This window comes from Pyrus communis, chromosome 7 (assembly GCF_041283825.1).
Source record: "Pyrus communis isolate YQ-2024b chromosome 7, ASM4128382v1, whole genome shotgun sequence".
In the NCBI taxonomy this organism is placed as follows: Eukaryota; Viridiplantae; Streptophyta; class Magnoliopsida; order Rosales; family Rosaceae; genus Pyrus; species Pyrus communis.
This window is the reverse complement of record NC_142571.1, coordinates 2,066,338-2,079,896: the sequence shown is the minus strand read 5'-3', so window position 1 is coordinate 2,079,896 and position 13,559 is coordinate 2,066,338. Positions and strand designations below refer to the sequence as shown.

The 13,559-nt window shown below is 37.3% G+C and overlaps 1 protein-coding gene across 1 annotated transcript; it reads left to right on the top strand.

The window, feature by feature from the left end:
- The first annotated feature begins 909 nt into the window (after positions 1 to 909).
- On the top strand, positions 910 to 6,472 carry LOC137733420 (protein NRT1/ PTR FAMILY 5.4-like). The gene is made up of 5 exons (XM_068472570.2): positions 910 to 1,141; positions 1,348 to 1,565; positions 2,584 to 2,835; positions 4,246 to 4,520; positions 5,395 to 6,472. Exons 1-5 carry the CDS (start codon positions 1,081 to 1,083, stop codon positions 6,272 to 6,274), a joined length of 1,686 nt encoding a protein of 561 aa, XP_068328671.2. The 5' UTR covers positions 910 to 1,080; the 3' UTR covers positions 6,275 to 6,472.
- The last annotated feature ends 7,087 nt before the right edge of the window (positions 6,473 to 13,559 follow it).

The window sequence follows — 13,559 nt, the reverse complement described above, 5'->3', positions numbered from 1 at the left end:
TCGACCCCCTTGGCATCTCGACGACTTGAAGGAACCTGTCGTACGATCTGATAGGTAAGGTTGAGCAGGTCGAGCACGAACTCAGGCTGATGGTGTCGGTGCTAGTGGCGAGCGCAAATGACGAGCAAATAAGGAGAAAAGAAAGAGGGGTTGGTCGCCAGATTGGATGGGAGGGTTCGAGAGAAAGTTGGGAGGGGAGCGACGCCGGCGAAGAAGGAGGAAGAGAGATCCTAACTTTTTGTGTTGGGAGAAGAAGAAGAAACAGAGAGGAAGAAGACATCAGGGGAGGTAGAAGAGGACCAAAATTTTTTTTTAATTTTTAATTTTCACGTGGACCCTTGAATGACACATGGCGTCTAGTCATTATCCACATGGATGCCACATCATCAGTTAACAGAAGACTTAACAGCCAGACTAACGGATGTATGAGACTGTCCCAAAATTAACATTTTTGGTATGATTCTGGAACAAAAAAAACTTGATATACCAAATATTGAAAACCATAAAATTTAAGAATAATAAACTGAGATTTACTCTATTTGTTAATACCATTCTGTCGTCGATCGCTGGGTTGATGTGTCTTCCAACGAAAAAATATCGCGACAGGTCTAGCATATATGTTTTAAAATTCATCAACGTGAATCAGTCACGTGGGTATATTCATCAACATGAATCACAGTCACGTGGGAATATCCTCCTGCCATTCGTACAATCAAGCGCTGCATTCTCCTGTCTTGTGGTTCACAGCAAGCAACTACGCCTCCTAAAATAATTCTTTATAAGCATAAAAGGCCAGTGGCATCAAACCAAATAACTTTATATATTCTAATTAATTGCCCAGTGACCACCCTATATACATATATATACAGAGAGAGAGAGAGAGAGAGAGAGAGAGAGAGAGAGAGAGACATATACATATGTATGTATGTATGTATATGACTTCGGAAACACGATCCATATATAGTAATTCAACGAGAAAAATTTCATGTAAAACCACCAAATTTCCAGACAAATCTCTAGTACTTTTCTCTCTTGATGAGGAGGTCCAATAAAATTTCAGCTCTCTAAACACCATCAATTATGAATATTGCTTCTGAAAAACCCAATGCGGGTGGCTGGAATGCTGCTATTTTCATCATCTGTAAGCAATCAAGTTCTTCTATGTTCATCTTATATTTCAGCTTCTTTTATCAGCATCTTATTTTTCATTTAATTCCACAGTTACTTGAATTTTTTTGTTGCGGTCAATATTTGTATTCAGTTCATTAATTTTTCTGAAAACTTATTAAAGTTTCATCTTTCATGAGTACTCTGTTTATTTGTTGCTTAATTAAATTTTACTTGCAGTGGTTGAGGTGGCCCAGCAGTTCGCATTCTATGGGTTGGCAAGTAACCTCATCATGTACCTCACAGATGTTTTGGACCAGCCCTTAGCCGCCGCGGCTAAGAATGTCAACACCTGGCTGGGTATCTCATTAGTCTTCCCTGTCCTCGGAGCCTTTCTTGCAGATTCATATTTTGGTCGGTTCAAAACCATCGTCTTCTCCATCACCATTTATTTCCTGGTAAATCATCTAAAAGTCATCGCATTTTTTCTCTTTAATATATGTGTCGAATGTTCAGTTTTGGTACGCCCGTATGATGCTCACTATGTTGCGAGAGACTGTGAATCTAAACCATAATGGCCGAATACGGTGAAAGAGCATCCGAAACCCGTATCGGTACAGATGAACCGATTCGTTTTCGATTCAGTGATAAATTATTCAGTGGTTGTTCATCTAGTCATGAGATTCGGTGGTGAATGAGGAGCAGCAGCGGAGCTAACTTCTGACTCTGGGGAGAGATTGACATTCTTCAGCGCATCGGACGTCGGCTTGCTAAATAGTTGAATTGGGAAAATTAGGGTTAGATGGACTGGGAGAGATTGAAGATAAAATGAGGATGAGGAGTTTGGTTTCCTGAAAGATTTGGGTTTTGATAGGAGCCTGCAGCATATAAAGGAAAAAAGAAAGCGAAGAGGGAAAGGTAAAGAGAGAGAGAGAGAGAGAGAGAGAGAGTGGAGGGAAGAAATGAAGTGAAAAAGAAAAAGAAAGATGAAGTGGTCAAAGTGGGAAAATTGAGAAGAGAGCGAAAAACTGGATTTGTATAAATAAAAAAATGGATAAAATAGTATAGTGTTTGTTAGAATAGAGTGTTGTTAAAGATAATAAGTTCATTTGGCTAGCTAAATTGGTTTTTTGACAATACTTAATACCAAAAAGACAATACAAATTTTCATTCTTTTAACATATTTAGAACGAGTCAAACTAAATGTGTCATCAGAACCTGGCTTGGTATCTCATCAGTCTTCCCTGTCCTCGGCTCCTTTCTTGCAGATTCCTATTTTGGTCAGTTTAAAACCTAATCCATCACCATCCATTTCCTGGTAAATCAGTCTTCGCATTTTTTCCCGTTAATAAATGCTTTGAAAGTTCAACTTTGGTAAGAACGTAGCTAGTTTATTTGATAAGAAAATACTAATCATGTTTGATTGGATCGATATACTTGAGTAGTTGTGTTCATAGCTTATATATCATATTGTAGGGCATGGTTCTTTTGACTCTGTCCATCTCAGTAATTCCCTCACAAAGTCGCCGAGCAGTGTTCTTTGTGGCGCTCTACATTTTATCGGTGGCTCAAGGTGCGCTGCAGCCATGCTTGCAAACATTTGCAGCAGATCAGTTCGATGAGAACACGCCGGAAGAGATCAAGGTCAAGAGCTCCTTCTTCAACTGGTGGTACGTGGGGTTCGGGTTTGGTGCCACTTCTGCCGCAGTCGGAGTTGTATATCTCCAGGTAATAACTTTGTTCTATATTCCCACATCCTCCCAAAAGTATTTAGAGTATAATAGTACATAAAAATAAAAACAAAATCACAAAAGAAATTTAATACTTCCAATTGTTGAATAAGTTATTTTGTTTGGTCAATAGTTGGGATACACAACTAATAACTTGTATATCCGTGAAATTACCTTGTTGACTTTTACTGAATTTCGTGCTCCTTTTTTTTTTTTTTTTTGTTTTTTTTTTTTGTTGAATCTTTTGTTCTCCTGTATTACAAAACATTACTAATCATAATCATAACAGATAAAAATTGAATTAAATTGGCTTGAACAGTGTACCCCTTATCACCCGAATTCAAAATACCCCTCTATGTAGTTTATTAGATGAAATTAGTATATGAGTTTTTCTAGTTACACTCCATTACCCATCTAAGTTCACCCCACAAAACTTTTAGTGTGTTTTGATTTCCAAATTACCCTTAAAATATTGTAAATAAAAAGATAAAATGAAACACAAGGAGCCCTCTACCATAGTGGTGGAGAGAAGTGTTGTCCTTGAATTACAATGTGGGTTCAAATCCCGTCGGCTCGCTATTCTAACATTTAATTTAACAAATCTATTGTTTGACAAAAAAAAAAAAAAAAACCCCTTCTCCTTCCCCCTACATGCACCCCTCCTCGATCCCGACCACGACACCGGTGATCCTTACCAGTCTGATAGTAGTTGCCTCTCTCTTTACCTCTTATTGATTTTGGATTCATAAAATTCTCAACCATCAAAACAACAATAACAACAACAAAGTCTTTTCCAACCAAGTAGGGTCGACTATATGAATCCTAGAATGTCATTGAGCTCGGTTATGTGTCACGTCTTCCGTTAGATCCAAACACTTTAAGTATTTTCTTAGAGTCTCTTCAAAAGTCCTTCTAGATCTTCCTTTACCCCTTCGGCCCTGAATCTCTGTCCCGTAATACTAATCACATCTTCTCAACCATCAAAAGATAAAAAAATTAAAAATTAAAAAAAAAAAGAATCAAAATAAGAATCTGAATTTAAAGAACTTACCGATCAGGTTTTTAATTGAATGAAGGAACTCCTTGCTCTTCGGTTTTGTTAGCGGGAATTTCATATTTCATATAATTTCGAGAAGGGAAGAAGGAACATGGATACCGGCTGCGAGAGTGATAGAGAAGGAAGGATGGCTGTGAGGTTGGTAGGGGACGCCGTTGGTGATGTGAGGGACGCCGGCCGGTGGTTGTTGTCTGGGAGGGGGTTTGTCAAAAGAGAAAACATTACTAATCTTACTATTTATCCGGTTCAGTCATCAAAATGCCACCAAAAAAAAAGTAACTAGATTTGATTTTTTTGTTGATAAATTAATTAATTCTGTACACTAATTAATTGAAATTACTATACTTGTAGGATAATGTTGGGTGGGGATTAGGGTTTGGAATATTGGCGGGAGTTTTGGTGGTGTCACTCTTATCATTCTTGGTGGGAACTAAGAGGTACAGGAAACAAAGGCGTCCAGGGAGCCCTTTAACTACGGTGGCACAAGTGCTCGTTGCAGCAGCTCGAAAATGGCATGTCACTAAAACACTCAATTGTGAGTGTGTTTATTATGGAGACGACAAGGGTGAAGCCCTGCTACAAGGTCAGTCGCAGCCTCAGGTTTTGGCTCGTACTAATCAACTCAGGTACAAACTTAATATTGCATAAAGTACTATTCTTTCGTGTTTATAATATGCTTTTATGATCCAAAGCAGTCCTTTTTTTTTGTTCTTTTTCAAACTATAAATTCATATGGAAGATCAGCGCAAATGAAAATCTATTAGTCATATAATTGTAATAAAGGAAACTGTTAGGTTAGCTAGGTGTTAAGGAAATGTAGAATGAAAAGTTATGATTATGATATTTTTAGGGTCGATTTTTTTTTTTTTTTTTAATTTAAACAATAAATAAATAGATTAGAAATATACTTTATTGTTAAAACTCTATAATGATCATTATAATCAAACAAAATGTCAAATAGAATGCCATTATTCAGTATGAATTCTAATGTGGCATCATGATATATATGGACATACACTGTAAGGGTGCTAACCTAATTAAGGGTCATTTGAGCAACAAAGAGCCTCTAATCATTTGAATGGGTCAGATTCATTTATTTCTTATGAAATGAGAAATACAAGCAATCTTGACTGTTGGATTAAGAGTTGATTAGAATTGATCACATTTTTGTCATCCATTTGAGTAGAACAGACACATATAATCTCTTAATCAATTACTAAACAACTTTTTTTGTTGAACAAGAATTACTAAACAACTTTATGTTATATGAAAAATATATAGATATATAGTCATAGATGACATAGACGTCCAAACCTCTAGTGTCCACGTGCATTCATACATTATTTTCTTTTTACCTTGGCTGTTTTCCCCAATTTTTCCTATAGTAATAGCACATAGATAGTCCGTCCGTTCTACTTTTTCCGATACGGGATTCATCCTCTTATCATCAATCACAATTAACAAGCTTATGTTGCGTAATGAAAACAAAAAATAATGCAGATGCTTGGACAAGGCAACGATCATAGACGAACTAGATGCTTCAACAAACCCTAGAAATCCATGGAGGCTATGCTCTCTCAATCAAGTGGAAGAAGTGAAGCTCGTCCTCCGACTCATCCCCCTATGGTTGAGTTTCCTAATGTTTGGTGTAGTCCAAGCCCAACTTCATACCTTCTTCACCAAACAAAGTAGCACAACCATCCGGTCGATCGGTCCTCATTTCCAGGTTCCTGCTGCATCACTTCCAGGCCTCGTTGGCATTACAAACATATTCGCCGTTCTAATCTACGATCGGTTTTTTGTCCCAATAGCCCAAAAATATACGGGACACCCCTCGGGTATTACCGTGCTACAAAGAATCGGCACTGGGCTAGTTCTATCCATACTCCTTATGGTTGTGTCGGCTCTAGTAGAGGCCAAAAGGCTCAACATTGCAAAAGACTACAATCTCATTGATGAACCTCAAGCGATAGTACCAATGAGGGTATGGTGGTTACTCCCACAATACTTGATTCTTGGCCTCGCATATCCATTCGTCATGGTTGGAATTCAAGAATTATTCTATGGTCAAATGCCAGAGCAAATGAGAAGCATGGGAGCGGCTGCGTCTATGAGTGTTATAGGAGTTGGCAGCTTCATTAGCAATTGGATTATATCTGTTCTGGAGTTAATTACCTCAAGAAATGGTGAGAAATGGCTTGGTGACAATATCAATCGGGCTCACCTCGATTACTTCTATTGGGTGCTGGCAGTTTTGAGCACACTAAATTTTTGTGTTTATGCGTTAATTGCGAATGCTTTTGTGTACAAAAAGGTCGAAAGAGAAGACAAAGTGAAGACTGAGCTGAGCTGCGCAAACTACCATTATGGAGAGATATGAGACATATGATTCAAGTGCATAGGAAGAACAAGATTCAAACATAAAGTGCTCTACCATTAAAACTGGAAGCAAGCACCTATGCATTAATTTTTTTATTTGCCAAGAACTAAACACGTTCTAAAATTTAGACATGGCAAGATACAGTGTTCTTTGATTTAAAATTCAAATGGATAATTTTTGTTTATTGTGTTTTGGAAACTCCCTTACAAACACATTCCACAGCATACAACTTATTGTTTTATTTTTCTAGATGACTCTGTTAGAAATATTCTGCCATATGCATGGATGCTACTTCTCCTACAACAAATTTTGTAAGATAAACATTAGTACACAGTAATTTATGTTGCCACAATTAATTAGATACTATAAACATATACAATAAAATATTCTCCTTTAGAGTGTAGAAACTACTCTTCGTTGAGGCTTCATTGAACAACATTGTAGGTCAAGGCGTGTTAGTTCAGTGTTCTTAAGAGTAAATTTTGCCCCTTGGAGACTTTATCTTGATATTGCAGGTTATGGTGTCCTACGTTCCAGAATACAACAACCTATGATTGTTGTAAGCGCACACTCACAATACTTGGATTGAGTGAACAGCTCGATTCTTTCCTTTGGCAAATAAGAGGTGGAAATTATAACAGCAATTGAAGGAATACAAGAGATCAAGAAAGAAGAGGATGGTGGGATTCTTTTCAACTAGGTGGAGTTTATAGGGAAGAAAAAGATTACTCGGAACAAAGGAAGCATTTAAGGGCTCAAATAGAACGTTAGGAAATTAAAGAGCATTGCATTAGCTGTTAGAATATATAGGATAAAACAGCCAAATAGATAAGGCAGTTAGGAGTGTGGCTGTTAAAATAATTAGTTAGAATTGTTGGTAAGTAATTGGGTTGGTTAAGGTAGTTAGCTATGTACTCATCTATATAGCAACTGTACTCTTTGTAATCAAGTATTAATCAAGAAACATTAAAACAACAATTCCTTCTTTCTTTCTTTCTCTCTCTCTCTCTAAACCTTCTCTGTTTTCTTCTTCTTCCTCATCTGTGATATCTCTGTTTTACTTTCTGCATATTACTTAACATGGTATCATCGTCTTGAAAGCCATTCGAGCTTTCTCGATCCTTGGTTTACTTCCGCTACGACCTCAACATACTGATTCTTTTTCTGTCTCTTGGAATTTCGGGCTTCTTTCCTGCCCAATTCTCTGATTTGTTTTTGGGAAGTTCTTGCACGCCAAGTGTTTGGTTTTTTGTCTCACTCAGATTCTTTCACAATGATCACTGCAAATCAGTTGCAAATCTTACAATCATCGATTACCAACTTGATTTCATCAGTTTCTATTTCGGTTACTATGAAGTTGGATGATTCCAACTATCTTCAATGGCAGTTTCAGTTACAATTGATGCTCGAAGGCTATGGAATTATGGGGTTTGTAGATGGTACAAACGTGTGTCCTCCTCAGTTTTCTTCATCTGGGTCTCCTGATTCGGCACTAACTGGTGCGTCTTTAACCCCACAAGCTGAAGTTAATGAGTACAGGATTTGGAAGATGCATGACAAGGCTCTCATGCAACTTCTCACTGCAACTTTGTCTTCCTTTGCCATCTCTTGTGCCATAGGCAGTACTAGCTCAAGAGATCTTTGGGTTCGGCTTCAAGAACAGTTTTCAACTATTAGTCGTACTTCCATTTTCCAGATGAAAGTTGATCTTCAGAACATCAAAAAGGGTTCTAATTTTGTATCGATGTATCTTCAACGTATTAAAGCAACATGGGATTTTCTTGTAACTGCCGGAGTTTTCTTTGCCAATGAAGATATTGTGATCTTGGCTCTCAATGGTTTTCCTGCAGAATATAACACTTTCAGATGTGTTATTCATGGAAGGGAAAGTGTTATATCTCTCAAGGAGTTTCGTTCTCAGTTACTTGCAGAGGAGGCCACGGTTAAGAACAATTTCTCCATGCCCTTTATGTTTGCTATGGTGGCCAAGAACAATGGTCACAGATCACAAAGTTATTCTTTTGGGAACCCTTCTCCAAATGGTGTCCAGAACAATACTCAAACAATCAACAATGAAGGCAATTCCGGATTTAATGGACATTCTGGTCAATCCAGTTTCTTCAATGGTGGCAGGTCAAAATTTAAAGGCAAGGGGGAGTTTAACAACAATCAAGGACAAAGGTATTATAATTCCAAGCCTGTGGTACATGATTTTGCTCCTGGAATTCTTGGGACTCCGTCCTCATTCAATAGTGGTGCATCTTCTTCAAATGTTATCTATCAGATTTGCTCTAAACAAGGACATTCTGCTGCAACTTGTAATTTTAGAAATGCTGAGCTATTGAGCCCTGTTAAATCTGTGACAGGAAAAATCATACTGCAAGAACTTGCTTCTTTAGGAATCAATCTCCTAATCAAGTCCCACACATGGCAACCATGAATACCACATACTCACACTCTGTGCCATCCAATCATATGATGCCGTCTACAATGTCTACCTCTACACCTTTGTCTACCCCCACACAATATTCACCTGAAAGTTGGCTCACTGATTCTGGGGCCACAAACCACATGACTGCTGATATGAGGAATTTGAGCTTGGCATCACTATATCCAAATACTGAAATGGTCCAGACTGCAAATGGGGAAGGTTTGCAAGTGTCCCACATAGGCACCTCTCTCTTAAGGACCTCACATCATCCTTTGAAACTGAATTAAGTTCTTTATGTGCCTAGATTGTCTCATAATCTTTTATCTGTGCATAGATTATGTTTAGACAACAATTGTTTGTGAATATTCGATGCTTTCTCTTTTTGGATCCAGGACAAGGCCACAGGGAGAATTCTATTCCAAGGAGTATGCAATAATGGACTTTATCCTATACCATCTCTTATACCACACCAGTCTGCTGCAACTTCAAAAATCATGGTCTGCTTGGGAAAACTAGTAAATTCAACTCTTTGGCACAACCGATTAGGTCATCCTTCCAACTCAGTTTCTTTTACAATGCTTAAGAAGTCTAGCATAGTTATTGTACATGATTCATCTTCTACAATGTGTCAAAGTTGTTTAGAGGGGAAATTCAGCAAGTTACCTTTTCAGTCTATTCAAACTAGGTCTGTGGTTCCTTTTGAGGTGATACATAGTGATTTGTGGGGTCCAACACCTTGTCAATCTTTAGATGGGTATAAATACTATGTTCTGTTCACAGATGAATGTACCTGATTCAGTTGGATTTTTTCCTTAATCAATAAATCAGACCTTTTCTCTACATTTGTCTCTTTCTATCATTATGTTTGCACTCAATTTACAACCAAAATAAAAATTTTGCAAAGTGATGGAGGAGGAGAATTTATGAGTAAAAAGTTTCAAACATTTCTCACTAAACATGGTGTTTTTCATCAGAGTTCTTGTCCATATACCCCTGAACAAAATGGGTTAGCAGAACGTAAACATAGGCATATTGTAGAAACTGCCCTTACATTGTTGCAGACTGCTCATTTACCTTCATTCTTTTGGACTTATGTCTGTCATACAGCAACCTACTTAATCAATAGAATGCCAACTACTATCCTTTATAACAAATCACCCTTTGAATTATTCTATGATGCTATTCCTGATCTGTCTCACTTAAAGGTATTCGGTTGTTCTTGTTACCCTCTCCTTAAACCATATAACACCTCAAAATTACAACATAAAACCTCTCGATGCTTATTTTTAGGATATGCTCCTTACTACAAAGGGTACTTCTGTTATCATCTGGAAACCAAAAAGTGCTACATTTCTAGACTTGTCCTATTCAATGAACTCGAGTTTCCATTTCCATTACTACCTGTTTACCCTAAAGCTCAGATTCTTACTCCCGCACCATTACTTGACAATGCACTACTACCAACTCCAAATCTTCAAAATGTTCTTGTTTCACCAGTTTCAAATTCTAGAGTGCAAACTTTATCTACACCTAGAGATACTTCATCTACTAGATCTCAGTCACCTCAAATACATGCACAGCCATCTCCAACATATAGTCAATCACTTAATATGCATACAGAGTCATGTCACAGATCTACTGAGTCCCCAGATGTATTGCAAACTTCTAGTATGATACTAATACCCTGACCACACCACAGTCCATTATTGCTGCTTCATCTCCATCTTCATCAACCCATGTGGCACTTGAGTTCTGTCTTGAGAGATTCCACCAATGAATCTCCACCCCATGCAGACTCGATCCAAAAGTGGTATTGTGAAGCATAAAGCCTTGTATGCATCAATTTGTGATTCTGGAGGGGTTGACCTTACTACCACAGAGCCTGCAACATATAAGTCAGCTTTGAAAGAACCAGTGTGGAATGAGGCTATGAATGAAGAGATTACAACTTTACATTCTCAAAGAACCTGGAGTCTAGTGGATCTTCCACATAATAAGAACCTTGTCGGCTGCAAGTGGGTATTTAAAATCAAGAGGAATTCTGATGGGACAATAGCGAGGTACAAAGCGAGACTTGTTGCAAAAGGGTTTAATCAGGAGCATGGACTCGACTATGAGGAAACATTCAGTCCTGTTATTAAACCAACCACTGTCAGGTTAGTGTTAGCTTTGGCAGCTCATCATGCTTAGCCTCTACATCAATTAGATGTCAAAAATGCCTTCATTCATGGCATTTTACAAGAAGAAGTTTATATGTCTCAACCTTCGGGATTTAAAGACCATCATCATCCTCTTAAAGTCTATAAATTACATAAGTCCCTCTATGGACTCAAGTAAGCCCCAAGGGCTTGGAATGACAGATTCACAAGCTTTCTGCCCAAATTAGGGTTCCACAATACATATGCTGATTCATCGATCTTTGTCAAGAGTTCTGGTTCTTCACTTGTGATTCTGTTTCTCTACGTAGATGACATCATAATCACTGGAAATGCCACTGAGATGATTGCACAGGTTATTGCATATTTAACAAATGAATTTGATCTCAAAAATCTGGGGGTCTCTTCATTATTTTCTTGGGATACAAATTACAAACACGGATGAAGGGTTGTTTTTATCTCAAGAGAAGTATGTGAAAGATTTGTTGCAGAAAACTGAAATGTTCGATTCTAAACCATGTGCAACCCATTGCTTACCGTATAACAGGTTACTGAAGGATGATGGGGAACCTTTTAATAATCCTAGTCTTTATAGAAGTATTGTTGGTGCCTTACAATACTTGGTTTTTACAAGGCCAGACATAGCCTTCTCAGTCCACCAAGTTTGTCAGTTTATGCAGTCTCCAATGGCTTCTCATTATTTGGCTGTGAAGAAAATCTTGCGATATCTCAAAGGGACTATGACACATGGAATTCGATATACAAAAGGCAGTTTAACACTCCGATCTTTTAGGGATGCTGATTGGGCTGGGGACCCTAATGATAGGCATTCTACAACAAGTTTTGTTGTGTTTCTGGGTAACAATCCTATCTCTTGGGCTTCAAAGAAAGAACAAACAGTATCAAGATCATCAACTAAAGCTGAATATCGAGCTCTCTCATCCACTACTGCTGAATTGGATTGGTTGCAACAATTGTTTCAAGTTCTGCAAGTTCAAATTCCTTACCCCCCCCCAGTTCTTTTTTGTGACAACCTTAATGCAATCACATTGTCTTTTAATCCAGTGCAACATCAGCGCACAAAACATATTGAAGTTGATGTTCACTTTGTGAGAGAACGTGTTGCAAGCAAGAAGCTCGTGGTTCAGTTTGTATCTTCTTCCGAGCAGATTGCCGACATTCTTACCAAATGACTGAGTTCGCCATTGTTCAATACTCATTGCAACAATCTTATGCTTGGACCACCATGAGCTTGCGGGGGGTTGTTAGAATATATAGGATAAAACAGCCAAATATATAAGGCAGTTAAGAGTGTGGCTGTTAGAATAATTAGTTAGGATTGTTGGTAAGTAATTGGGTTGGTTAAGGCAATTAGCTATGTACTCATCTATATAGCAACTGTACTCTTTGTAATCAAGTATTAATCAAGAAACATTAAAACAACAATTCCTTCTTTCTTTCTCTCTCTCTCTCTAAACCTTCTCTGTTTTCTTCTTCTTCCTCATATGTGATATCTCTGTTTTACTTTCTGCATATTACTTAACATTAGCAACCTCTTAATAGCTAAGTATAAATGAAGCTAATGACTTTTATTTGCATACTAAATATTAGACATATAATTAGCTACTTGAACGGAGAAACAACGTTTTCCAATATTAATGAAAGAAACCACCCTATAGTGATTTAAGGATATAATAAATGGCTTGACATTGATATACATGCAGTAAGAAAATAATAATGGCATAAAATTAATCGAACAAATTTGTATTTTGAAATACCCAATTAAAATTCCAACAAAAGTAATGCTAGAAAAACTAAATTTGTAGAAAAATTTGCAAACTAAATAATGTGTCACCAATAACATTAATCATATTATCAACACTAAAGTAATATCTAATCATCAACTTCTATGTTATTTAGTTTTTCAAATTTTATCTTCCTAATATTACCCTTCCAACAAACTGTTCATGATTCAATTACAAAACGTGTCGGGTATTATGGGAGATCGAGAAAGTTAGGGAAACTAGCATTGGTTTTAGGCTCATCGACCGGTAGGCGTTTGGACACTTTCACACAAAAGTTGGCTGCAGAATTTTTGTAATTCGTGTCTAGTTTCTTTGAGAGAAACTCAAAGTAGTTCGCCAGATTCTAAGAATCAAGTGCGCGAACCTTAGAAGATAAATAATTGAATTCTGGTTAGACAACATCCAAACAACCACAAGTACACAAGTGGGTACAAAATCCTGTCTAAGGACATTGCATAGCAAGCCTCTATCTTCGACAAGTTAGTATTTCTATTTATGTTTGTAATTATACAAGTTGAATTTCGTTTTTTTTTTTTTGGGTGCTTGATTGTATCTGGTAATATTTATCAATTTTAATAAAACACCATTTCTTGAGTCCATACATCCTATTGTCCCCGTTTTAACGTAAGTATAATTTTAACAAGTGCTTGAATTGCAAGGACTCCAAAAAGAAATCATGTTTTATCAAAATTTTGAGTGTTGCTAAACTTGTCCCATTACCCTATTTCTTAAACATTGTTCACATCACTGTAGCAGATCACTTTTCACGCACGGCAATGTTCACGATTTTTTTTTTTAACGAAGGAAATCATGACAGCATAAACACTAACTGAACACCTATGGCACATTTCTAAGAAAAAGTGGGCACAAAATTAAAGCACACAGGTCATCTA